The 24,805-nt window shown below is 42.8% G+C and overlaps 1 protein-coding gene across 1 annotated transcript; it reads right to left on the minus strand.

The window, feature by feature from the left end:
- Window positions 1-21,764: 21,764 nt before the first annotated feature.
- LOC134929169 (mas-related G-protein coupled receptor member D-like) lies at window positions 21,765-24,578 on the minus strand. Its single transcript, XM_063924942.1, has 2 exons — window positions 24,515-24,578; window positions 21,765-22,765 (listed from the first exon to the last, which is right to left on the minus strand). The coding sequence occupies exon 2, from the start codon at window positions 22,722-22,724 to the stop codon at window positions 21,786-21,788; it is 939 nt and encodes a 312-aa protein (XP_063781012.1). The 5' UTR covers window positions 22,725-22,765; window positions 24,515-24,578; the 3' UTR covers window positions 21,765-21,785.
- Between the last annotated feature and the right edge of the window lie 227 nt (window positions 24,579-24,805).

Here is a 24,805-nt window from a genome sequence, read left to right on the forward strand (position 1 = left end):
TTGAATCATCTCTGCCATGACTAGTGGCAGCAGCTTCAGCACTAGGTGGAAGTGGATCTTGATCTTTCCCTATTTTACCCTCCACATTTTTGTTCTTAATTTTTTAATGTGTGGTATTATATGCCAGTAATATATCTGGAATTAGACGGCGGTAATGTCTGGAATTAGATACCACTAGATAGATACCAGATACCACTGTGACTGGAATGATGATGACCTATGCACAGTGACAGGACACTACACAGCACCCTACAGCAGCAAGATGCAGCACTGGACTATTAGTAATGTACTGTAGTATACTGAGCACCACAATGCAACACAAGACAATGAGCAGTGATACTGAGCACTGATGAGGATAATACTGAGAAGAACTGACATTGAGCAGCAAGATGCAGCACTGGACTATTAGTAATGTACTGTAGTATACTGAGCACCACAATGCAGCACAAGACAATGAACAGTGATACTGAGCACTGATGAGGATACTAGAACTGACACTGAGCAGCAAGATGCAGCACTGGACTATTAGTAATGTACTGTAGTATACTGAGCACCACAATGCAGCACAAGACAATGAGCAGTGATACTGAGCACTGATGAGGATACTAGAACTGACACTGAGCAGTAAGATGCAGCACTGGACTATTAGTAATGTACAGTAGTATACTGAGCACCACAATGCAGCACAAGACAATGAGCAGTGATACTGAGCACTGATGAGGATAATACTGAGAAGAACTGACACTGAGCAGCGAGATGCAGCACTGGAATATTAGTAATGTACTGTAGTATACTGAGCACCACAATGCAGCACAAGACAATGAACAGTGATACTGAGCACTGGTGAGGATACTAGAACTGACACTGAGCAGCAAGATGCAGCACTGGACTATTATTAATGTACTGTAGTATACTGAGCACCACAATGCAGCACAAGACAATGAGCAGTGATACTGAGCACTGATGAGGATACTAGAACTGACACTGAGCAGCAAGATGCAGCACTGGACTATTAGTAATGTACTGTAGTATACTGAGCACCACAATGCAGCACAAGACAATGAGCAGTGATACTGAGCACTGATGAGGATAATACTGAGAAGAACTGACACTGAGCAGCAAGATGCAGCACTGGACTATTAGTAATGTACTGTAGTATACTGAGCACCACAATGCAGCACAAGACAATGAGCAGTGATACTGAGCACTGATGAGGATACTAGAACTGACACTGAGCAGCAAGATGCAGCACTGGACTATTAGTAATGTACTGTATTATACTGAGCACCACAATGCAGCACAAGACAATGAGCAGTGATACTGAGCACTGATGAGGATAATACTGAGAAGAACTGACACTGAGCAGCAAGATGCAGCACTGGACTATTAGTAATGTACTGTAGTATACTGAGCACCACAATGCAGCACAAGACAATGAACAGAGATACTGAGCACTGGTGAGGATACTAGAACTGACACTGAGCAGCAAGATGCAGCACTGGACTATTAGTAATGTACTGTATTATACTGAGCACCACAATGCAGCACAAGACAATGAGCAGTGATACTGAGCACTGATGAGCATACTAGAACTGTCACTGAGCAGCAAGATGCAGCACTGGACTTTTAGTAATGTACTGTAGTATACTGAGCACCTCACAATGCAGCACAAGACAATGAGCAGTGATACTGAGCACTGATGAGGATAATACTGAGAAGAACTGACACTGAGCCTCAAGATGCAGCACTGGACTATTAGTAATGTACTGTAGTATACTGAGCACCACAATGCAGCACAAGACAATGAGCAGTGATACTAAGCACTGATAAGGATACTAGAACTGACACTGAGCAGCAAGATGCAGCACTGGACTATTAGTAATGTACTGTAGTATACTGAGCACCACAATGCAGCCCAAGACAATGAGCAGTGATACTGAGCACTGATGAGGATAATACTGAGAAGAACTGACACTGAGCAGCAAGATGCAGCACTGGACTATTAGTAATGTACTGTAGTATACTGAGCACCACAATGCAGCACAAGACAATGAGCAGTGATACTGAGCACTGATGAGGATACTAGAACTGACACTGAGCAGCAAGATGCAGCACTGGACTATTAGTAATGTACTGTAGTATACTGAGCACCACAATGCAGCACAAGACAATGAGCAGTGATACTGAGCACTGATGAGGATACAATGGGGTATATGCAATTGCGGTCGAATTTCCGAAAATGTCAAAAAACGGGACATTTTTGCAACAACAAAAAAATCGACAATGCAATACAGTACTTTTCGACAAAAAAACAAACTTTTCAAATTCGACTTTTTCAAATTCGACATTTGACAAATTCGACATTTCTGCAATGGTACAAATGCGGCTTTTCGACAAAGGTATATTCAATTGAAGAATGTCAATTCGACAACAGTGCTTTTCGACAGTAAATTCGTCATTTTCAATCCGCCTCACTTTGCTGGTGGAATGTAATAAAAATTTTTAAAAACATGTTTTTTTTGTGTTTTTATTATTGCTAATAGCATATCTATTTATATTAGAAGGGATTAGGTACTTGGTTTGTCTATTTAGGAGGTACAAGTATTATTTATATATATTTTTAAATTTTTATTTTTTTTAATGGAATGGGTTAAAAACCAGAAAAAAAAATGCGTGGGGTCCCCCCTCCTAAGCATAACCAGCCTCGGGCTCTTTGAGCCCGTCCTGGTTGTAAAAATATGGGGGGGGGAAATGACAGGGGATCCCCCGTATTTTTAGAACCAGCACCGGGCTCTGCGTCCGGTCCTGGTGCAAAGAATACGGGGGACAAAAAGTGTAGGGGTCCCCCGTTTTTTTAACACCAGCACCGGGCTCCACTTGCTGGGGAGATATTGCCACAGCCGGGGGACACTTTTATATCGGTCCCTGCGGCCGTGGCATTAAAACCCCAACTAGTTACCCCTGGCCGGGGTACCCTGGGGTAGTGGGGACCCCTTCAATCAAGGGGTCCCCCCCTCCAGCCACCCAAGGGCCAGGGGTGAAGCCCGAGGCTGTCCCCCCCATCCATGGGCTGCGGATGGGAGGCTGATAGCCAGAGTGTAAAATGAAAGAATATTGTTTTTTGCAGAAGAACTACAAGTCCCAGCAAGCCTCCCCGCAAGCTGGTACTTGGAGAACCACAAGTACCAGCATGCGGGGGTAAAACGGACCCGCTGGTACCTGTAGTTCTTCTGCAAAAGAAATACCCAAATAAAAACAGGACACGCACACCTTGAAAGTAAAACTTTATTACATACATGCCGACACACACATACTTACCTATGTGGACACGCCGACTCTGGCCACGTCTCCGTCTGTCGACGTCTCGAAGAATCCGGGGTACCTGAAAATAAAATTATATACTCACCTAAATCCAGTTTCCTGTTCTTTTATTTGTAATCCACGTACTTGCCAAAAAAACAAACCGCATACCCGATCCACACGGACTGAAAGGGGTCCCATGTTTACACATGGGACCCCTTTCCCCGAATGCTGAGACCCCCTGTGACTCCGGTCACAGAGGGTCCCTTCAGGCAATCAGGGAGCGCCACGTCCTGGCACTCTCCTGATTCCCTATGCGCGTCTTAGCTGGCAGACAGCGCATCGCACAGCACCTCCATTAGTTTCAATGGTGGGAACTTTGCGGTCAGCGGTGGGGTTACCCGCGGTCAGCGGAACTATCCCGCTGGCCTTGCTCCTCCCCCTTGTGTTGTGACTTCTTCCCCAGACGGAAAAGGTCCCTTAGCCCACTTGATTCTAGCATCTACCCATGAGAAGAGGAGCAGCGCAGCCAGCCCAGCAGATCTAGCAGGCAGCCATACCTACTGGAGGAGCAGACAGTCAGGTAAATGCTGCTGCTGACACACATGGGGAAACTGATATATTATTGTGTGCTAAGGGTGGGAGGGAGAAAGGGGATGGTATATAAATGTGTGCTGGGGAAGTGGGGGGGGACTGGTATATAAATGTGTGCTGGGGAAGGGGGGGGACTGGTATATAAATGTGTGCTGGGGAAGGGGGGGGACTGGTATATAAATGTGTGCTGGGGAAGGGGGGGGACTGGTATATAAATGTGTGCTGGGGAAGGGGGGGAATGGTATATAAATGTGTGCTGGGGAAGGTGGGGGCGGGAATGGTATATAAATGTGTGCTGGGGAAGGGGGGGATGGTATATAAATGTGTGCCGGGGAAGGGGGGCAAAGGTATATAAATGTGTGCTGGGGAAGGGGGGAATGGTATATAAATGTGTGCTGGGGAATGGGGGGCATGGTATATAAATGTGTGCTGGGAAAGAGGGGGAATGGTATATAAATGTGTGCTGGGGAGTGGCATATTAATGTATGCTGGGGGGAAAGTGGCATATTAATGTGTTTCTTTTGTCAATTAATGCATTTTCCCACTGCTTTTCACCCAGTGCTTCTCCCCGGCCGTCACCTCTCTCCTGTCACCCACTAACTCGCATCTCTCTTTCCCCATCACCTCTCTCACCGTACAGTGGAGCTGAGGCATCTTGCGGGTGGGGCATATTGGCGGGTCCTCCCCGCTCCCATACTCCGTAAACAGGGGGATGCTGTCTGCCGTAATGTGTAAAAAGGGGGACGTTGTCTGCCGTATTATGTAAAAAGGGGGACGCTGTCTGCCGTAATGCGTAAAAAGGGGAATCTGTCTGACGTAATGTGTAAAAAGGGGGGCGCTGTCTGCCGTAATGTGTAAAAAGGGGTATGCTGTCTGCCGTAATGTGTAAAAAGGGGGATGCTGTCTGCCGTAATGTGTAAAAAGGGGAATCTGTCTGCCGTAATGTGTAAAAAAGGGGGACGCTGTCTGCCGTAATATGTAAAAAGGGGGACACTGTCTGCCGTAATGTGTAAAAAGGGGATGCTGTCTGCCGTAATGTGTAAAAAGGGGGACGCTGTCTGCCGTAATGTGTAAAAGGGGCTCTACCTGGTGTAGTGGCGCTACTGTGCGGTGTCATTTGAATAATGGAGACTACTGTACACCGTAGTATGAATTGGTATTATTTTGTGGCCACACCCTTTCCCCATGAAGCCACGCCCCTAAGTTTGTTTGTGCGCGCCTACGGCGCGCACTGCCCATGTTTTGCATAAGGTGGGGGGGGACCAATGAAGTTTCTTGCACACAGCGCTAAAATGCCTAGTTACGGCACTGGGCGGGTGTATGATGTCAAATCCGGACACGAATAGGCTGAAGTGATCGCAAGCGCTGAGTAGGTTCAGAGCTACTCTGAAACTGCACAAACTGTTTTTGCAGATCTCGGCTGCACATGCGTTCGCACTTCTGCTAAGCTAAAATACACTCCCCAGTGGGCGGCGGCATAGCGTTTGCATGGCTGCTAAAACTAGCTAGCTAGCGATCAACTTGGAATGACCCCCATTGTGCAGAACCCCTGTAACATAACATTATTCCATAAGTGGACTGAAAAACATCACTGTTGTGAACATTCTGATAATCTGTGTGGCACAGATTGCTCTTTCTCTGCACCCTTCACAATTAGACATGCTCATACTGTGCATATATACATGAGATGAAGAATGATTACAAAAATAGTAAGATAATGTATGGTAAAAGATGCACTGTCCTTCGTTAAACACACCTTGAAAAATAAATAATAAGCAAGCTATAGTATAAGAAAAAGTAAATACAGAAAACCCATCTATCCAGTATTTTATATGGCCCCAGTACATCACATACAGTGCATCTGGAAACTATTCACAGCGCTTCACTTTTTCCACATTTTGTTATGTTACTGCCTTATTCCAAAATGGAATAAATTCATTTTTTCCCCTCAAAATTCTACACACAATACAATGACAATGTGAAAAAAGTTTTTTTGAGATTTTTGCAAATTTATAAAAAAAAAATCACATGTACGTAAGTCTTCACAGCCATTGCCCTGAAGCTCAAAATTGAGCTCAGGTGCATCCTGTTTCCACTGATCATCCTTGAGATGTTCCTACAGCTTAATTGGAGTCCACCTGTGGAAAATTCAGTTGATTGGACTTGATTTGGAAAGTCACACACCTGTCTATATAAGGCCCCACACTTGACAGTGCATGTCTGAACACAAACCAAGCATGAAGTCAAAGGAATTGTCTGCAGGCCTTCGAGACAGGATTGTCTCGAGGCACAAATCTGGGGAAGGGTACAGAAAAATATCTGCTGCTTTGAAGGTCCATTGAGCACAGTGTCCTCCATCATCCTTAAAAGGAAGAAGTTCGGAACCACCAGGACTCTTCCTAGAGCTGGCCGGTATTGATTTATGGAATCATATTTATGAATATTAATATTTAATATATCATATATGGTATTTAATATATGGATATATTTTAATTAATATGCGTTATCATATATATCTGCAAATATATTATGTCAGGCTTACAAACTGATAAATAGATGCAGTCCTTGTATATATGACTTATTAATTTATGAAGTTAAGATTCCTTAAAGAGAGTTCAAGCTTGAATATTACCGCTCTTTTTATATGATTATTTATTTATAGGCAGATCAAATCATACAGAATAAGATATACACAGTAGTGATATATATACTAATTATTTATCTAATGCTTCCTTCGTTATATAACATAAAACAACATGACATAAGTTTCACAAACAGTTTCAATTACTAACATAAAGTGTATACTTGCAAGTTACATATCCTTTCCTCCTGCATCTTATCTCCATGACTTCTTCTCCTCCTGACTGACTTCCTTCCTTCTCCTCCTTCTCCTTCTTCCTCTAACCCCTAACTAAAAAGCCTGCTCCTTTTATCCCATATTTTACCAATTCAAACTATCATATTCTCATAGTTTCCAATGGAATAGATAATTATAGCTTTGTCAGATTCCAAGGTGTAATAAAACAAACATTGAACTGGGCTGTCGTGTCCTGTTCACAGAGGCATGGTGTCATAAAAGTGTGGTGTCCACACTGCCTTAAGCAAGTATAGTATTGTAAAATCTGGAATGTCTTTTCATCCAAAGTTCTGTTGTATTGACAAGTTTTCCTGGGGTGGGTTACACCATGTTTTATCAATGGATGTGATCTCTTTTCATAGTAGTTAATTTATGCTCCCTAGCTTTAACCTTTACTGGACAATAGACAAACCAGTTTTATAATTGCGATAGGTATTGCAAACCTTGATTCTGATCTACTGTAAGCACACCTGTGAATTCCAATGACCAACAGAGCTCTGTCACACACTTATTATCATTTATGGCCTAATACCTTTTCTCTACAATGACTCTTGATCTTACTGTAAAACACAAATATATATACAGTTTAAATATATAAACACATATACAAACCTAATTTCTTAAAACAGCTACACATTACCTCATACATTCAAACTTATTTCATATCTATTCCTTACTATATATATCCAGTATACTGTTCAATATGGTTACATCGCCTATTTATAATGAATTATATTTTGATTCAGACAACATCCATTACCCTTATATTATACTGAGTGCGGGTAATTACCTATATGGCAACAGTCGCCCCCTTGTGGCCATGAGAAATTATTTTGATTGGCCACACATTAAACTAGCGTAATTGCTTCCAAAAACATTTCAAAATATTTCTTCAAAACATAACTTTTGTTGTAACCATAATATAAACCATAAGTGTAATAATAATAACCATTGTGATTTTAAAAATCTCTAAAAATTCTTCGCTTACCTAACCTTATTTTACTTTTTAACTAAAGCAGACAAGGCTGAGGTTTTTATTCCGTATTCATGAGGAAAACTAATTTCTACAGACATTTGGAATACCATAGCCCAATTGTAGACCTTTTTTTTCTGTATCTGGATCAGTACGTTTGGACATTTTTGCTGTTCTTGGCTGTAGCAATTTACTGGGATAAGACTGTCATCTGCGTGGTTTGCTTGCAATTGGAGACGCCTTGCGTTTGCATTATGGAGGCAGTTGAAGTAGAATTCTTCATAGCAGCTGCTCCTTTGCTTGCCATTTCGCTGTTTGAGGCAGAGGGCTGTGTACGTCGAGTGCTGTGTCTTGAACATTCAGTACTTGTGACGACCCTCAGTAATGGTCTTTAGCCTTGTGCGTCCTTTAAATGTTTTTCCAATGCCGCAGTTGTGACAAGTGTCCATATTGCTTTTGCACAAACAGGTTGTGATTTTGAATAGAACAGGCATATATGAAACAGTCTTTTTTTTTTTCTTTCTTTCTTTCTTTCTTTCTTTCTTTCTTTCTTTCTTTCCTTCTTTCTTTCTTTCTTTCTTTCCTTGCTTGTTAATAGTAGGTCTTAATTGTCTTCGGGCAATAGTACCACAAATGGCTGTGAGTAGTACACCTACTCTGTTAACTGTATTTCCTCACTGAATAAATTACCATGCAGTCTTAAGTCTCCTTATTCTACCTTGAACCTATTTATACATCTCAATCTTAAATAACCCTATACCAGTTTAACCCATATAAAGGCGTTTTCTATCCTACCTATATTTTGACTAATAATTATTTAAAATGCTTTTGATGTGTATATAGTAACATCCTATCAATGCAATAAATGAATACAATTTTGCTTCAAACAGATATTAAATATCATTTAGGAATGGCTCTTTGACTAAATCTAATTCCATCCAGTATTATGTTATATGCAGCCATGTGCATATACAGTGACCCTGTTATGCTACAATTAATTCTCTTAGACTTGTTACAGTCTTTATTAAGAGAATTAATCACCCTCTTAATAATCTTGGCCCAATTTGTTAAAACGCGGTATACCATCCTGTATTAGATATTTAAGTACTTTTGAAGCTTTTACGGAGGAAGCATAGTTAGTATCTACTGTGTAATGTAAAAAAAAAACATGAAATATTTACAAGGTATATAATACAATGATATAATATATATATATATATATATATATATATATATCAGACAAATGTTTACATATATTTGATTAAGGTATATGAAGGGATGAGACAGTTCTGTATAATCACAGTGATGAGATGTGCTGTACACTGTTGTGGGAGTGTACATGTAGTTTGAAAGACAAGTAATGATTACTTGTGATGAAAGGGTTAATGAAAACCTTCCCCTTTCTTGTGAAACTGGAAAACTCCTTGAGGATTTGTCCATATATCAGTCTTTAGGGATGCTATGTAGATTTTGCTGGATAGCAGCGATGAAAGGGTTAATGAAGACCTTTTCCCTTGTAAATTGGAGTCTTTTTGGAGTCTTGCACCATTCTGTATACAGGTTGCCAGGATTACTATGAAACAAAAAGACATACAATGAATATCACAGATATTTATACAGTGATTTAACATAGCTTGCTATGCATTCTGTCCTATCTGCTGCATGTTATCAGGTACAGAATTTACAAATGTGTCTTTAAAGATTGAATAACAAACAAACAATTGTTTCTGGCCTGTGCCAATCTTTCCTGTCACATTGTGTGTCAATGACAGCACAATTGTCGCTGCAGATATGATGCAGGTTTAATTTGGAAACTGTGGCTGTTTGAACATCAAAGCAAACAATGGCTACATTGGATCTAACAAGTAAAGGAATGATACTACCGTATTCACTTGTGACCATACTCCCTTGTGACGCAGCCTGGGCCCAGACTGTCTCCAACCATAGCGTTTGCTGCTTGGTGTGGCTCCTTAGTTTGGAAGAATCTTGGAGCTTCTGAAAAATATTCTTGTGGGGGGAGAAACTTGTTAGACTTTGCCAAATATGTTTTGTAGGTCCCAGGGCCTTCTGTTTGTCCATACTTTTGATAAAATGGTTATGGCACCAGGGCAGAAAAACATTTTTATCCTGGTGATCCTTTTTGTCATTGTTAATCGGTGTGTGGTTTGCAGAATGACACTCTGCATGCGGTCTCTCTGAGAGCCTGCAAACATTTGCACCATCACTAGATGTCTCTGAGTGTTGTGTGAGGGTTACAAAAATTTGGGAACTTTGTTTGTAAACATGCATTCCCTTTAAACATGTTCCCAGGTGAATACATTTCAGGGTTTGCAACTCTGGTTACCATTGGATTTTTCACCATGGAGAACTTCTCCACCCCTGTGTGCACTGTACTGCAGCTATCAGTGTTTAAGTCTGCTGACAATTCACCTTTGCCTAAGGGCATAACAAATTCTTCATCCACATTGGGAACTCTGAGAGTGCATTCAATAGGACACTCATAATCTGAGTTACACTGATCTTCCCCCTTGCTAGAAAAGGTATACGGGACATCTCCTATTGTTACCTCCTTTTCATTAATGTGCTCTCTAAAGATGGATAATTCCTGCACATTGTTAATTTCTTCCTTTATCAAAGAGGCTGTTCTGCTTGTGGTCTGTGTGACCATAGCAGACTGTGTGTGCTGTACATGGACAATGCTGTCCTGAGTCTCACCTACATCTACAATGTTCTCCCTTGTACTTTCTTTTATCTCCTCCTGAGAGGTCATGACAGTTTGCTTACAATCTGCCAGGCTTTTTGCCCCACACTTTTTCTGTTTATTTTCCTGTTTAAGGGACTTAAATAATGAATGCATTTTTGCATTAATGGTCAGGCACGCCTTACGAAGACGCGAACCTGATTCTTCTTTACATTTCTGTTTGGCTTCTAAAGCCGTACTTCTGCGCATTTTTCTTAATGCTACAGAAAACTTTTGCATTTTTAACATTGTAATCATTTACAATGCTAAATTTTTATATTCTTTGTTTTTAGTACCCACAGTATCCTCTCCTTAAGATTGACCGGTGTCTTAAGGTTAAACTCTAATACCTGGTACATATATTTATTTATTTGGAAATACTCATTTCCACTGTGCACATTTTCTATTCTAGGCCTTTAAATTCTTTATTCTCATTTGTAACCTATTCCACTGTGATCTTGTACTTTGCCAGCAGGCTTACAGCCATTGGTGCTGCTTCCTAATAAATATTATGTTAGTTAAAATAACGTATATTGCACTAACACATTTATCCTAGGTTATACAGATTACAAGATAACATTACACAATGGTAATAAATTTTCATAGATACATCCCCACCGTGATTCTGCAGATTTGGTAGCCAGCTTATAGCATCTGCTACTCCTTATAAATATTATAATCAGATAATCAGATTCAGTAATAACAAGTCCAATTCGTGGTCGCCAATATTGATTTATGGAATCATATTTATGAATATTAATATTTAATATATCATATATGGTATTTAATATATGGATATATTTTAATTAATATGCGTTATCATATATATCTGCAAATATATTATGTCAGGCTTACAAACTGATAAATAGATGCAGTCCTTATATATATGACTTATTAATTTATGAAGTTAAGATTCCTTAAAGAGAGTTTAAGCTTGAATATTACCGCTCTTTTTATATGATTATTTATTTATAGGCAGATCAAATCATACAGAATAAGATATACACAGTAGTGATATATATACTAATTATTTATCTAATGCTTCCTTCGTTATATAACATAAAACAACATGACATAAGTTTCACAAACAGTTTCAATTACTAACATAAAGTGTATACTTGCAAGTTACATATCCTTTCCTCCTGCATCTTATCTCCATGACTTCTTCTCCTCCTGACTGACTTCCTTCCTTCTCCTCCTTCTCCTTCTTCCTCTAACCCCTAACTAAAAAGCCTGCTCCTTTTATCCCATATTTTACCAATTCAAACTATCATATTCTCATTAGAGATGAGCGGGTTCGGTTCCTCGGAATCCGAACCCCCCCGAACTTCACGCTTTTTACACGGGTCCGAGGCAGACTCGGATCTTCCCGCCTTGCTCGGCTAACCCGAGCGCGCCCGAACGTCATCATCCCGCTGTCGGATTCTCGTGAGGCTCGTATTCTATCGCGAGACTCGGATTCTATATAAGGAGCCGCGCGTCGCCGCCATTTTCACACGTGCATTGAGATTGATAGGGAGAGGACGTGGCTGGCGTCCTCTCCGTTTAGATAGAGAGTGAGACACTTGATTTACTGGAGCATTAGGAGTACTCAGAGAGTGCAGAGTTTTGCTGATAGTTATACTAGTGGTGACCACCAGTTTTATTTATTATTTAATATAATCCGTTCTCTGCCTGAAAAAAAATGATACACAGTCACATACCATATCTGTACTCAGCCTCAGTGTGCTGCATGATAATATCATCTATGTATATCTGACTGTGCTGAGTAGTGCTCACTGCTCACACAGCTTAATTGTGGGGGAGACTGGGGAGCAGTTATAGCAGGAGTACATATTTAACAGTGCACACTTTTGCTGCCAGAGTGCCAGTGTGACTGACCAGCAGTGACCACCAGTATATTGTCTGCCTGAAAAAGTTAAACACTCCTGTGGTGTTTTTTTTTTTTATTCTATATATAAACGCATTCTGCTGACCGTATCCAGCAGGTCCGTCATTCATTATATTTCTATCTTCTTCATACTAGTAGTTTAGGAGTCTGCAGTGCTGACAGTGTCCAGCAGGTCCGTCATTATACAATATATACCTGTCCTGCAGTAGTGATATATATATATTTTTTATATCATTATCATCCAGTCTATACTAGCAGACGCAGTACGGTAGTCCACGGCTGTAGCTACCTCTGTGTCGGCAGTCGCTCGTCCATAATTGTATACCTACCTGTGGTGGTTTTTTTTTTTCTATCTTCTTCATACTAGTAGTTTAGGAGTCTGCAGTGCTGACAGTGTCCAGCAGGTCCATCATTATACAATATATACCTGTCCTGCAGTAGTGATATATATATATTTTTTATATCATTATCATCCAGTCTATACTAGCAGACGCAGTACGGTAGTCCACGGCTGTAGCTACCTCTGTGTCGGCAGTCGCTCGTCCATAATTGTATACCTACCTGTGGTGTTTTGTTTTTTTTCTATCTTCTTCATACTAGTAGTTTAGGAGTCTGCAGTGCTGACAGTGTCCAGCAGGTCCGTCATTATACAATATATACCTGTCCTGCAGTAGTGATATATATATATTTTTTATATCATTATCATCCAGTCTATACTAGCAGACGCAGTATGGTAGTCCACGGCTGTAGCTACCTCTGTGTCGGCAGTCGCTCGTCCATAATTGTATACCTACCTGTGGTGGGTTTTTTTTTTTCTATCTTCTTCATACTAGTAGTTTAGGAGTCTGCAGTGCTGACAGTGTCCAGCAGGTCCGTCATTATACAATATATACCTGTCCTGCAGTAGTGATATATATATATTTTTTATATCATTATCATCCAGTCTATACTAGCAGATGCAGTACGGTAGTCCACGGCTGTAGCTACCTCTGTGTCGGCAGTCGCTCGTCCATAATTGTATACCTACCTGTGGTGGGTTTTTTTTTTTCTATCTTCTTCATACTAGTAGTTTAGGAGTCTGCAGTGCTGACAGTGTCCAGCAGGTCCGTCATTATACAATATATACCTGTCCTGCAGTAGTGATATATATATATTTTTTATATCATTATCATCCAGTCTATACTAGCAGACGCAGTACGGTAGTCCACGGCTGTAGCTACCTCTGTGTCGGCAGTCGCTCGTCCATAATTGTATACCTACCTGTGGTGGTTTTTTTTTTTTTCTATCTTCTTCATACTAGTAGTTTAGGAGTCTGCAGTGCTGACAGTGTCCAGCAGGTCCGTCATTATACAATATATACCTGTCCTGCAGTAGTGATATATATATATTTTTTATATCATTATTATCCAGTCTATACTAGCAGACGCAGTACGGTAGTCCACGGCTGTAGCTACCTCTGTGTCGGCAGTCGCTCGTCCATAATTGTATACCTACCCGTGGTGGGTTTTTTTTTTCTATCTTCTTCATACTAGTAGTTTAGGAGTCTGCAGTGCTGACAGTGTCCAGCAGGTCCGTCATTATACAATATATACCTGTCCTGCAGTAGTGATATATATATATTTTTTATATCATTATCATCCAGTCTATACTAGCAGACGCAGTACGGTAGTCCACGGCTGTAGCTACCTCTGTGTCGGCAGTCGCTCGTCATCCATAAGTATACTAGTATCCATCCATCTCCATTGTTTACCTGAGGTGCCTTTTAGTTGTGCCTATTAAAATATGGAGAACAAAAATGTTGAGGTTCCAAAAATAGGGAAAGATCAAGATCCACTTCCACCTCGTGCTGAAGCTGCTGCCACTAGTCATGGCCGAGACGATGAAATGCCATCAACGTCGTCTGCCAAGGCCGATGCCCAATGTCATAGTACAGAGCATGTAAAATCCAAAACACCAAATATCAGTAAAAAAAGGACTCAAAAATCTAAAATAAAATCGTCGGAGGAGAAGCGTAAACTTGCCAATATGCCATTTACCACACGGAGTGGCAAGGAACGGCTGAGGCCCTGGCCTATGTTCATGGCTAGTGGTTCAGCTTCACATGAGGATGGAAGCACTCAGCCTCTCGCTAGAAAAATGAAAAGACTTAAGCTGGCAAAAGCACAGCAAAGAACTGTGCGTTCTTCGAAATCACAAATCCACAAGGAGAGTCCAATTGTGTCGGTTGCGATGCCTGACCTTCCCAACACTGGACGTGAAGAGCATGCGCCTTCCACCATTTGCACGCCCCCTGCAAGTGCTGGAAGGAGCACCCGCAGTCCAGTTCCTGATAGTCAGATTGAAGATGTCAGTGTTGAAGTACACCAGGATGAGGAGGATATGGGTGTTGCTGGCGCTGGGGAGGAAATTGACCAGGAGGATTCTGATGGTGAGGTGGTTTGTTTAAGTCAGGCACCCGGGGAGACACCTGTTGTCCGTGGGAGGAATATGGCCATTGACATGCCTGGTGAAAATACCAAAAAAATCAGCTCTTCGGTGTGGAAGTATTTCAACAGAAATGCGGACAACATTTGTCAAGCCGTGTGTTGCCTTTGTCAAGCTGTAATAAGTAGGGGTAAGGACGTTAACCACCTCGGAACATCCTCCCTTATACGTCACCTGCAGCGCATTCATCATAAGTCAGTGACAAGTTCAAAAACTTTGGGCGACAGCGGAAGCAGTCCACTGACCAGTAAATCCCTTCCTCTTGTAACCAAGCTCACGCAAACCACCCCACCAACTCCCTCAGTGTCAATTTCCTCCTTCCCCAGGAATGCCAATAGTCCTGCAGGCCATGTCACTGGCAATTCTGACGAGTCCTCTCCTGCCTGGGATTCCTCCGATGCATCCTTGCGTGTAACGCCTACTGCTGCTGGCGCTGCTGTTGTTGCTGCTGGGAGTCGATGGTCATCCCAGAGGGGAAGTCGTAAGACCACTTTTACTACTTCCACCAAGCAATTGACTGTCCAACAGTCCTTTGCGAGGAAGATGAAATATCACAGCAGTCATCCTGCTGCAAAGCGGTTAACTGAGGCCTTGGCATCCTGGGCGGTGAGAACCGTGGTTCCGGTATCCATCATTACTGCAGAGCCAACTATAGACTTGTTTGAGGTACTGTGTCCCCGGTACCAAATACCATCTAGGTTCCATTTCTCTAGGCAGGCGATACCGAAAATGTACACAGACCTCAGAAAAAGACTCACCAGTGTCCCAAAAAATGCAGTTGTACCCAATGTCCACTTAACCACGGACATGTGGACAAGTGGAGCAGGGCAGACTCAGGACTATATGACTGTGACAGCCCACTGGGTAGATGTATGGACTCCCGCCGCAAGAACAGCAGCGGCGGCACCAGTAGCAGCATCTCGCAAACGCCAACTCTTTCCTAGGCAGGCTACGCTTTGTATCACCGCTTTCCAGAATACGCACACAGCTAAAAACCTCTTACGGCAACTGAGGAAGATCATCGCAGAATGGCTTACCCCAATTGGACTCTCCTGTGGATTTGTGGCATCGGACAACGCCAGCAATATTGTGTGTGCATTAAATATGGGCAAATTCCATCACGTCCCATGTTTTGCACATACCTTGAATTTGGTGGTGCAGAATTATTTAAAAAACGAGAGGGGCGTGCAAGAGATGCTGTCGGTGGCTAGAAGAATTGCGGGACACTTTCGGCGTACAGGCACCACGTACAGAAGACTGGAGCAACACCAAAAACGCCTGAACCTGCCCTGCCATCATCTGAAGCAAGAAGTGGTAACGAGGTGGAATTCAACCCTCTATATGCTTCAGAGGTTGGAGGAGCAGCAAAAGGCCATTCAAGCCTATACAACTGAGCACGATATAGGAGGTGGAATGCAGCTGTCTCAAGCGCAGTGGAAAATGATTTCAACGTTGTGCAAGGTTCTGCAACCTTTTGAACTTGCCACACGTGAAGTCAGTTCAGACACTGCCAGCCTGAGTCAGGTCATTCCCCTCATCAGGCTTTTGCAGAAGAAGCTGGAGACATTGAAGGAGGAGCTAACACAGAGCGATTCCGCTAGGCATGTGGGACTTGTGGATGGAGCCCTTAATTCGCTTAACAAGGATTCACGGGTGGTCAATCTGTTGAAATCAGAGCACTACATTTTGGCCACCGTGCTCGATCCTAGATTTAAAACCTACGTTGTATCTCTCTTTCCGGCAGACACAAGTCTGCAGGGGTTCAAAGAACTGCTGGTGAGAAAATTGTCAAGTCAAGCGGAACGCGACCTGTCAACATCTCCTCCTTCACTTTCTCCCGCAACTGGGGGTGCGAGGAAAAGGCTCAGAATTCCGAGCCCACCCGCTGGCGGTGATGCAGGGCAGTCTGGAGCGACTGCTGATGCTGACATCTGGTCCGGACTGAAGGACCTGCCAACGATTACGGACATGTCGTCTACTGTCACTGCATATGATTCTCTCCCCATTGAAAGAATGGTGGAGGATTATATGAGTGACCGCATCCAAGTAGGCACGTCAGACAGTCCGTACGTATACTGGCAGGAAAAAGAGGCAATTTGGAGGCCCTTGCACAAACTGGCTTTATTCTACCTAAGTTGCCCTCCCACAAGTGTGTACTCCGAAAGAGTGTTTAGTGCCGCCGCTCACCTTGTCAGCAATCGGCGTACGAGGTTACTTCCAGAAAATGTGGAGAAGATGATGTTAATTAAAATGAATTATAATCAATTCCTCCATGGAGACATTCACCAGCAGCAATTGCCTCCACAAAGTACACAGGGAGCTGTGATGGTGGATTCCAGTGGGGACGAATTGATAATCTGTGAGGAGGGGGATGTACACGGTGATGAATCGGAGGATGATGATGAGGTGGACATCTTGCCTCTGTAGAGCCAGCTTGTGCAAGGAGAGATTAATTGCTTCTTTTTTGGTGGGGGTCCAAACCAACCCGTCATTTCAGTCACAGTCGTGTGGCAGACCCTGTCACTGAAATGATGGGTTGGTTAAAGTGTGCATGTCCTGTTTATACAACATAAGGGTGGGTGGGAGGGCCCAAGGACAATTCCATCGTGCACCTCTTTTTTCTTTCATTTTTCTTTGCGTCATGTGCTGTTTGGGGAGTGTTTTTTGGAAGGGCCATCCTGCGTGACACTGCAGTGCCACTCCTAGATGGGCCAGGTGTTTGTGTCGGCCACTAGGGTCGCTGAGCTTAGTCACACAGCTACCTCATTGCGCCTCTTTTTTTCTTTGCGTCATGTGCTGTTTGGGGAGTGTTTTTTGGAAGGGCCATCCTGCGTGACACTGCAGTGACACTCCTAGATGGGCCAGGTGTTTGTGTCGGCCACTTGGGTCGCTGAGCTTAGTCACACAGCTACCTCATTGCGCCTCTTTTTTTCTTTGCGTCATGTGCTGTTTGGGGAGTATTTTTTGGAAGGGCCATCCTGCCTGACACTGCAGTGCCACTCCTAGATGGGCCAGGTGTTTGTGTCGGCCACTAGGGTCGCTGAGCTTACTCACACAGCTACCTCATTGCGCCTCTTTTTTTCTTTGCGTCATGTGCTGTTTGGGGAGTTTTTTGGAAGGGCCATCCTGCGTGACACTGCAGTGACACTCCTAGATGGGCCAGGTGTTTGTGTCGGCCACTAGGGTCGCTTAGCTTACTCACACAGCTACCTCATTGCGCCTCTTTTTTTTCTTCTTTGCGTCATGTGCTGTTTGGGGAGTGTTTTTTGGAAGGGCCATCCTGCGTGACACTGCAGTGCCACTCCTAGATGGGCCAGGTGTTTGTGTCGGCCACTTGGGTCGCTGAGCTTAGTCATCCAGCGACCTCGGTGCAAATTTTAGGACTAAAAATAATATTGTGAGGTGTGAGGTGTTCAGAATAGACTGAAAATGAGTGGAAATTATGGTTATTGAGATTAATAATACTTTGGGATCAAAATGACCCCCAAATTCTATGATTTAAGCTGTTTTTTAGGGTTTTTTGAAAAAAACACCCGAATCCAAAACACACCCGAATCCGACAAAAAAAATTCGGTGAGGTTTTGCCAAAACGCGTTCGAACCCAAAACACGGCCGCGGAACCGAACCCAAAACCAAAACACAAAACCCGAAAAATTTCCGGTGCACATCTCTAATTCTCATAGTTTCCAATGGAATAGATAATTATAGCTTTGTCAGATTCCAAGGTGTAATAAAACAAACATTGAACTGGGCTGTCGTGTCCTGTTCACAGAGGCATGGTGTCATAAAAGTGTGGTGTCCACACTGCCTTAAGCAAGTATAGTATTGTAAAATCTGGAATGTCTTTTCATCCAAAGTTCTGTTGTATTGACAAGTTTTCCTGGGGTGGGTTACACCATGTTTTATCAATGGATGTGATCTCTTTTCATAGTAGTTAATTTATGCTCCCTAGCTTTAACCTTTACTGGACAATAGACAAACCAGTTTTATAATTGCGATAGGTATTGCAAACCTTGATTCTGATCTACTGTAAGCACACCTGTGAATTCCAATGACCAACAGAGCTCTGTCACACACCTATTATCATTTATGGCCTAATACCTTTTCTCTACAATGACTCTTGATCTTACTGTAAAACACAAATATATATACAGTATAAATATATAAACACATATACAAACCTAATTTCTTAAAACAGCTACACATTACCTCATACATTCAAACTTATTTCATATCTATTCCTTACTATATATATGCAGTATACTGTTCAATATGGTTACATCGCCTATTTATAATGAATTATATTTTGATTCAGACAACATCCATTGCCCTTATATTATACTGAGTGTGGGTAATTACCTATATGGCAACAGTTGGCAACACCGGCCATCTAAAATGAGCAGTCAGGGGAGAAGTGCCCTAGTCAGGGAGGTGACCAAGAACCTGATGGTCACTCTGTCAGTGCTAAAGCATTCCTCTGTGGAGAGAGGAGAACCTTGCAGAAGAACAACCATCTCTGCAGCAATTCACCAATTAGGCCTGTATGGTAGAGTGGCCAGACGGAAGCCACTCCTTAGTAAAAAGCACATGGCCAAAATGCACCTGAAGGACATTCAGGCCATGAGAAACAAAATTCTCTGATCTGATGAGACAAAGATTGAACTCTTTGGCGTGAATGGCAGGTGTCATGTTTGGAGGAAACCAGGCACCACTCATCACCAGGCCAATACCATACCTACAGTGAAGCATGGTGGTGTCAGCATCATGCTGTGGGGAAGTTTTTCAGCGGCAGGAACTGGGAGACTAGTCAGGATAGAGGGAAAGATGAATGCAGCAATGTACAGAGACATCATGGATGAAAACCTGCTCCAGAGCGCACTTGACCTAAGACTAGGGTGATGGTTCATCTTTCAGCAGAACAACGACCCTAAGTACACAGCCAAGATAGCAAAGCAGTGGCTTCAGGACAACTCTGTGAATGTCCTTGAGTGGCCCAGCCAGAGCCCAGACTTGAATCCGATTGAACATCTCCGGAGAGATCTGAAAATGGCTGTGCACCGATGCTTTCCATCCAACCTGATGGAGCTTGAGAGGTGCTGCAAAGTGGAATGGGCGAAACTGCACAAAGATACTGTAGGTGTGCCAATCTTGTGGCATTATATTCAAAAAGACTTGAGGCTGTAATTGCTGCCAAAGGTGCATCAACAAAGTATTGAGCAAAGGCTGTGAATACTTATGTGCATGTGATTTCTTAGTTTTTTATTTTTAATACATTTGCAAAAATCTCAAAAAAACTTTTTTCAAATTGCCATTATGGGGTATTGGCCCTCATTCCGAGTTGATCGCTCGCTAGCTGCTTTTAGCAGCAGTGCACACGCTAGGCCGCCGCCCTCTGGGAGTGTATCTTAGCTTAGCAGAAGTGCGAACGAAAGGTTAGCAGTTCTGCTACTAAAAAATGTAATGCAGTTTCAGTGCGGCTCAAGACTTACTCCTAGCTTGCAATGACTGCAGTCTGTTTAGTTCCTGGTTTGACGTCACAAACACGCCCTGCGTTCGGCCAGCCACTCCCCCATTTCTCCAGCCACTCCTGCGTTTTTACCTGGCACGCCTGCGTTTTTTAGCACACTCCCTGAAAACGCTGAGTTGCCACCCAGAAACACCCACTTCCTGTCAATCAAACAACGAACACTCGAGCAACTGAAAAGCGTCGCTCGAGCTTGTGTAAAACTCCAAAGTTTTGTGTAAAAGCATGCGCATAAATGCAGTTTTTTCACCTGATCGCTGCACTGCGAAAAAACGGCAGCGAGCGATCAACTCGGCATGAGGGCCATTGAGTGTAGAATTTTGAGGGAAAAAATGAATTTATTCCATTTTGGAATAAGGCTGCAACATAACAAAATGTGGAAAAAGTGAAACACCGTAAATACTTTCCGGACGCACTGTATGTCCCAAATGCCCACCATACACAGTTCCATGCTCAGACCCATATACATAATGTAAAACCAGAGGTACACAGCACAGAGCACACACAGTAATATAGCACCATGCAACCATTGCAGCCCATCCCAGAATATGCAGTCACCAAAAGAGAGAGCGCGCACACACACACAAACACACACACACACACACACACACACACACACACACACACACACACACACACAGTATGTGGGACTATTCATTCAGACTGTATTTGTTTTTTACACCAAAATTGCTAACAGAAAATCAGTTTGATAATTGTTTTTGACAGACACTTGAGAGGTCTCTACAGGGGATCGGTATGAAATACCTCCAATCAAAATCCCGACGTTCAAAATCCCGACACCAATTGACCGATGGTCAAAATCCCGACAAGGTCAAAATCCCGACATGGACAAAATACCGAGATTTAAAATACCGACAAGGTCAAAATACCGACATGTAAAATGCCGACAGTTTAAAATACTGACATGCGGTTTTTGTTGTTTTTTTGTGTGTATGTCGACATAAGTCAACATGGACACCATATAAAGTGTACCGCGTCCCCTCGCTTCGGGCACGTTGCCTCGCTGCGCTCGGCACACTATTATATTCCCCCTCCAGGTCCACTGGATGGTAAAGTATGAACAAGTCGATTTCAATGAAAAAAATCATGAAAAACTTATGTCGGTATTTTGACCTGTCGGCATTTTAAATGTCAGTATTTTGTCCATGTCGGGATTTTGACCTTGTCGGGATTTTGACCATCGGTCAATTAGTGTCTGGATTTTGAATGTCGGGATTTTGATTGGAAGTAAACTGACTGCATCCCCTCTACAGCATCTCAGTTATTTGTTGAGTCTCAGTTCATATACTGAAAAGAATGTGCGTGAAGTCTGGAATTATTGCTAACAAGGCTTTTGTAAGGTTTGGTTTAGTTTTATTAATTATTTGGCTAGATTTATTAATTTGTTTCATTACTTTATTATCATTTTTGGATCCCAAATGCTATTTGAAGAGCATCATGAATAGAATGATTAGATGACTGCTTCCATTTTCTTCCAACAATGAAGTAAATGAAGGGGTTAATGGTAGAGTTAAGCACTGTGCAAAAGATACTTGCAAAAAATAAACTGACGGATTGAACATCTGTTGGTAGCATCTGGAAGTACAATAAAAACCATAAAAAGTTGAGAGGGATAACGGATAAGATGAAGAATAAAACTGCAGTGATGATGATGATATACAGTTTGGGTGGGTATTGCTCCCTAAAGGTCCTCTTTATTTTGATGAGTAAGATGAAACTTGAAATGACCATGATTGGGAGACAGATACCTACAGATATAAGAAAAGTCATAATCTGCACTGCTGTACACTGTGACGTCTGACTCATGAAAGCTTCAGGTGGACACACCAAGTTCTCAATGAGACTTTCCAAACATCCAATAACCCAAAGGAAGGCACACATAATAGTGGACAGGTTGTGAGGGCGATGGCACTGGTACCATAAAGGAAACAGGACAGACATGCACCTTTCCATGCTGATGGCAGTGAGGAGGAACATTCCGGTATACTGCATGCTGTCATAAAATACTTCAACTAAAAAATATAGTAACTCCTCCCCTTTAAATTCAGGATTTGTGTTAATCATTGTATTAATATTGATCATCAGCAGCATAGCACTGAGTAGTATAAAGATGGAGTCTGCCTCTGCCAGGTTGATGATATAAAGAGTGTATCTGTTCCGCTGGAGCTTGAAGCAAAGATACCAAAATACAATAATGTTTCCCACCAAGCCGATGAGGCAGAGGCCTAATGCCACAGCAGCTGCTATAGTAAAATGTATATGCGCATATTGTGAATAGCCTCCATTATCCTGTTCCAGGGAAAAATTCTGGTCAGTGTTATTTGTGTCTGTCAGATTCATGTCACCACCTGTGAGTGCTGGGTAGATATCTTCTTTTCCTCCTGTATTCAGACATATGAATATGTTAAGAACAAATGACTGTACTTGCCAGCACCATAGAAACATTGAGAATTGTAAAAAAATAAACATATGTTATACTGTAATTCTCCCGTTAGCTTCAGTAACATGACCTCTAGCATCCATTACGTATTCTTTGCAGCATTATGAGGTTTCTCACTATAGGTGTTGGAACGGGGGGGGCAAGAGGGTGCCTAACCCTACACACACACACACACACACACACACACACACACCACCACCACAACATTTGAGAGGCGCCAGTCAATGTGCTGGGTCGCGGGGTGCCGTCTAGGGTTACCCCGGGCAGTGTGTCTTTAGTCTTTGAACAGAAATAATCCCCTTTCTGGCTGCTCTACTTCCTCCCTCCCCCCAGCCCTTCTTCATTTCTGCATCTGCCTCCTGCACCCCACCTCCCACCCCCACTTCTAGCTCCGACCGCTACAGTGTGTGGCTAGTTATTTTGTTCTAGGCTCCCCCCTTCCCCTTCTGCTGTCATTCTTTCTCTCTCCTCACGTTGGACCCCAACCACTGGCGTATTTATAATGGGTGCAGTGTGTGCAGTGCACACGAGCCTCCAGGGGGCCCACACCGCACACTCTGCACTTGTTAATAGAAATGCTTACCATCCGGAGTCCCGCGGCACAGCAGCGCTGCCGAAATCACTGGGAAAATGGTGCGGCGCCTTTTTCTCGTTGTTTTGTGCATGCGCAGTAGGTAAATCACTGGGAAAATGGCTCCGTGCCATTTTCCAGGAGATCTGCACATGCGCTGTAGACTCTAGGACAGCGCTAGGGGACCCCAGTGCCCAGGGTCTACACAGCGCTGCTGGCTAGAGAGGAGGGGGTCCAGGGGGGCCTGTGCATGTGCTGTAGACTCTAGGACAGCGCTAGGGGACCCTAGTGCCCAGAGTCTACACAGCGCTGCCGGCTAGAGAAGAGGGGGCCCAGCCGGAGCCTGTACATGGACCTCCACCTCTCTAGAAACGCCTCTGACGCCAACCCTTATTCTTTCCCAAGCACCTCTCGCCCCCCGTGTGGTACAAGACCCCCCCCCCCCCCACACACACACACACACACATTTCCCACCTGGTCCAGCTGAAAATATACCCTATAAGAAGGTAGAGCCAAGTCTCAATACCCTCCATGCACTTCCTCAGACAGGGTGGGAGCTATCAATCACGTGCTGTCTAAGGACTGCTGATGTGATCACTTTACATATCGAAGGTGTGGGCTCATATCAGAGCGCCTGATCCTGAATGTGATTTTTAATACATCTGGATGGAAATTAATATATTAGGGAGCCAAAATCGAGTTTTATCTCGCCCCCCTCCTTAACCTGAAAAATGTTCTGGTGCCCCGTTTCTCACTAATATGAAGCAGTGTACTGTACAGAAGATTGTAAAAGAGGGCTTGTTACTGAATAAATAAGCTGCATAAGTCAACATGACTAAAGGCTACTTTTACAGCAGATCATTTAAACTCATTTTTAGCAACAATCTACAGATATCATAAAGCGATGCGAGAAGAAACAGAAGTACTGCATTTTAAATAAGAATTTTGCTTTTATAGATAAAGATTAAATCATTGTAGGTTTTGACCCAATCAGTATGTACTATGATTTTAGATGAAGGAGGTTAAACAATGCAGAAGAAGAAATAAGCAGATACTGTATGACATGAATAGTAAGATCACAGAATATAGGTACCAGCTGAAAGTGACAGTAACACTAACCTGTAATGTCTTCGTCTTCTGTTCTGTGTCAAGATAACTGTTACTCAAATCATTCTGCTCACTTCTGTGACAGTTCTAAGCTGCTGCCTTGGTCTTCCTTGCAACAATATTGAGCAGACGTCCTTACTAACCACCATGGTTACAGAGGTGGAGTTACAAGGCTTAAAGGCAAGTTTACATCGAGACATCACTGAGAATCAATAGTTACAAATAACAAATTTCTAACAGTTGTAGCAGGAAAGCCTAAAGGGCCCTACACACTGGCCGACATGACTGCACGATATGAACGAT

This window comes from Pseudophryne corroboree, chromosome 5, assembly GCF_028390025.1.
Source record: "Pseudophryne corroboree isolate aPseCor3 chromosome 5, aPseCor3.hap2, whole genome shotgun sequence".
Lineage (NCBI taxonomy): Eukaryota > Metazoa > Chordata > Amphibia > Anura > Myobatrachidae > Pseudophryne > Pseudophryne corroboree.

What these genes read in the sequence shown, in the direction of transcription:
- LOC134929169 (XM_063924942.1), bottom strand. Translation starts at nt 22,724, where the DNA reads ATGAATCTGACAGACACAAATAACACTGACCAGAATTTTTCCCTGGAA.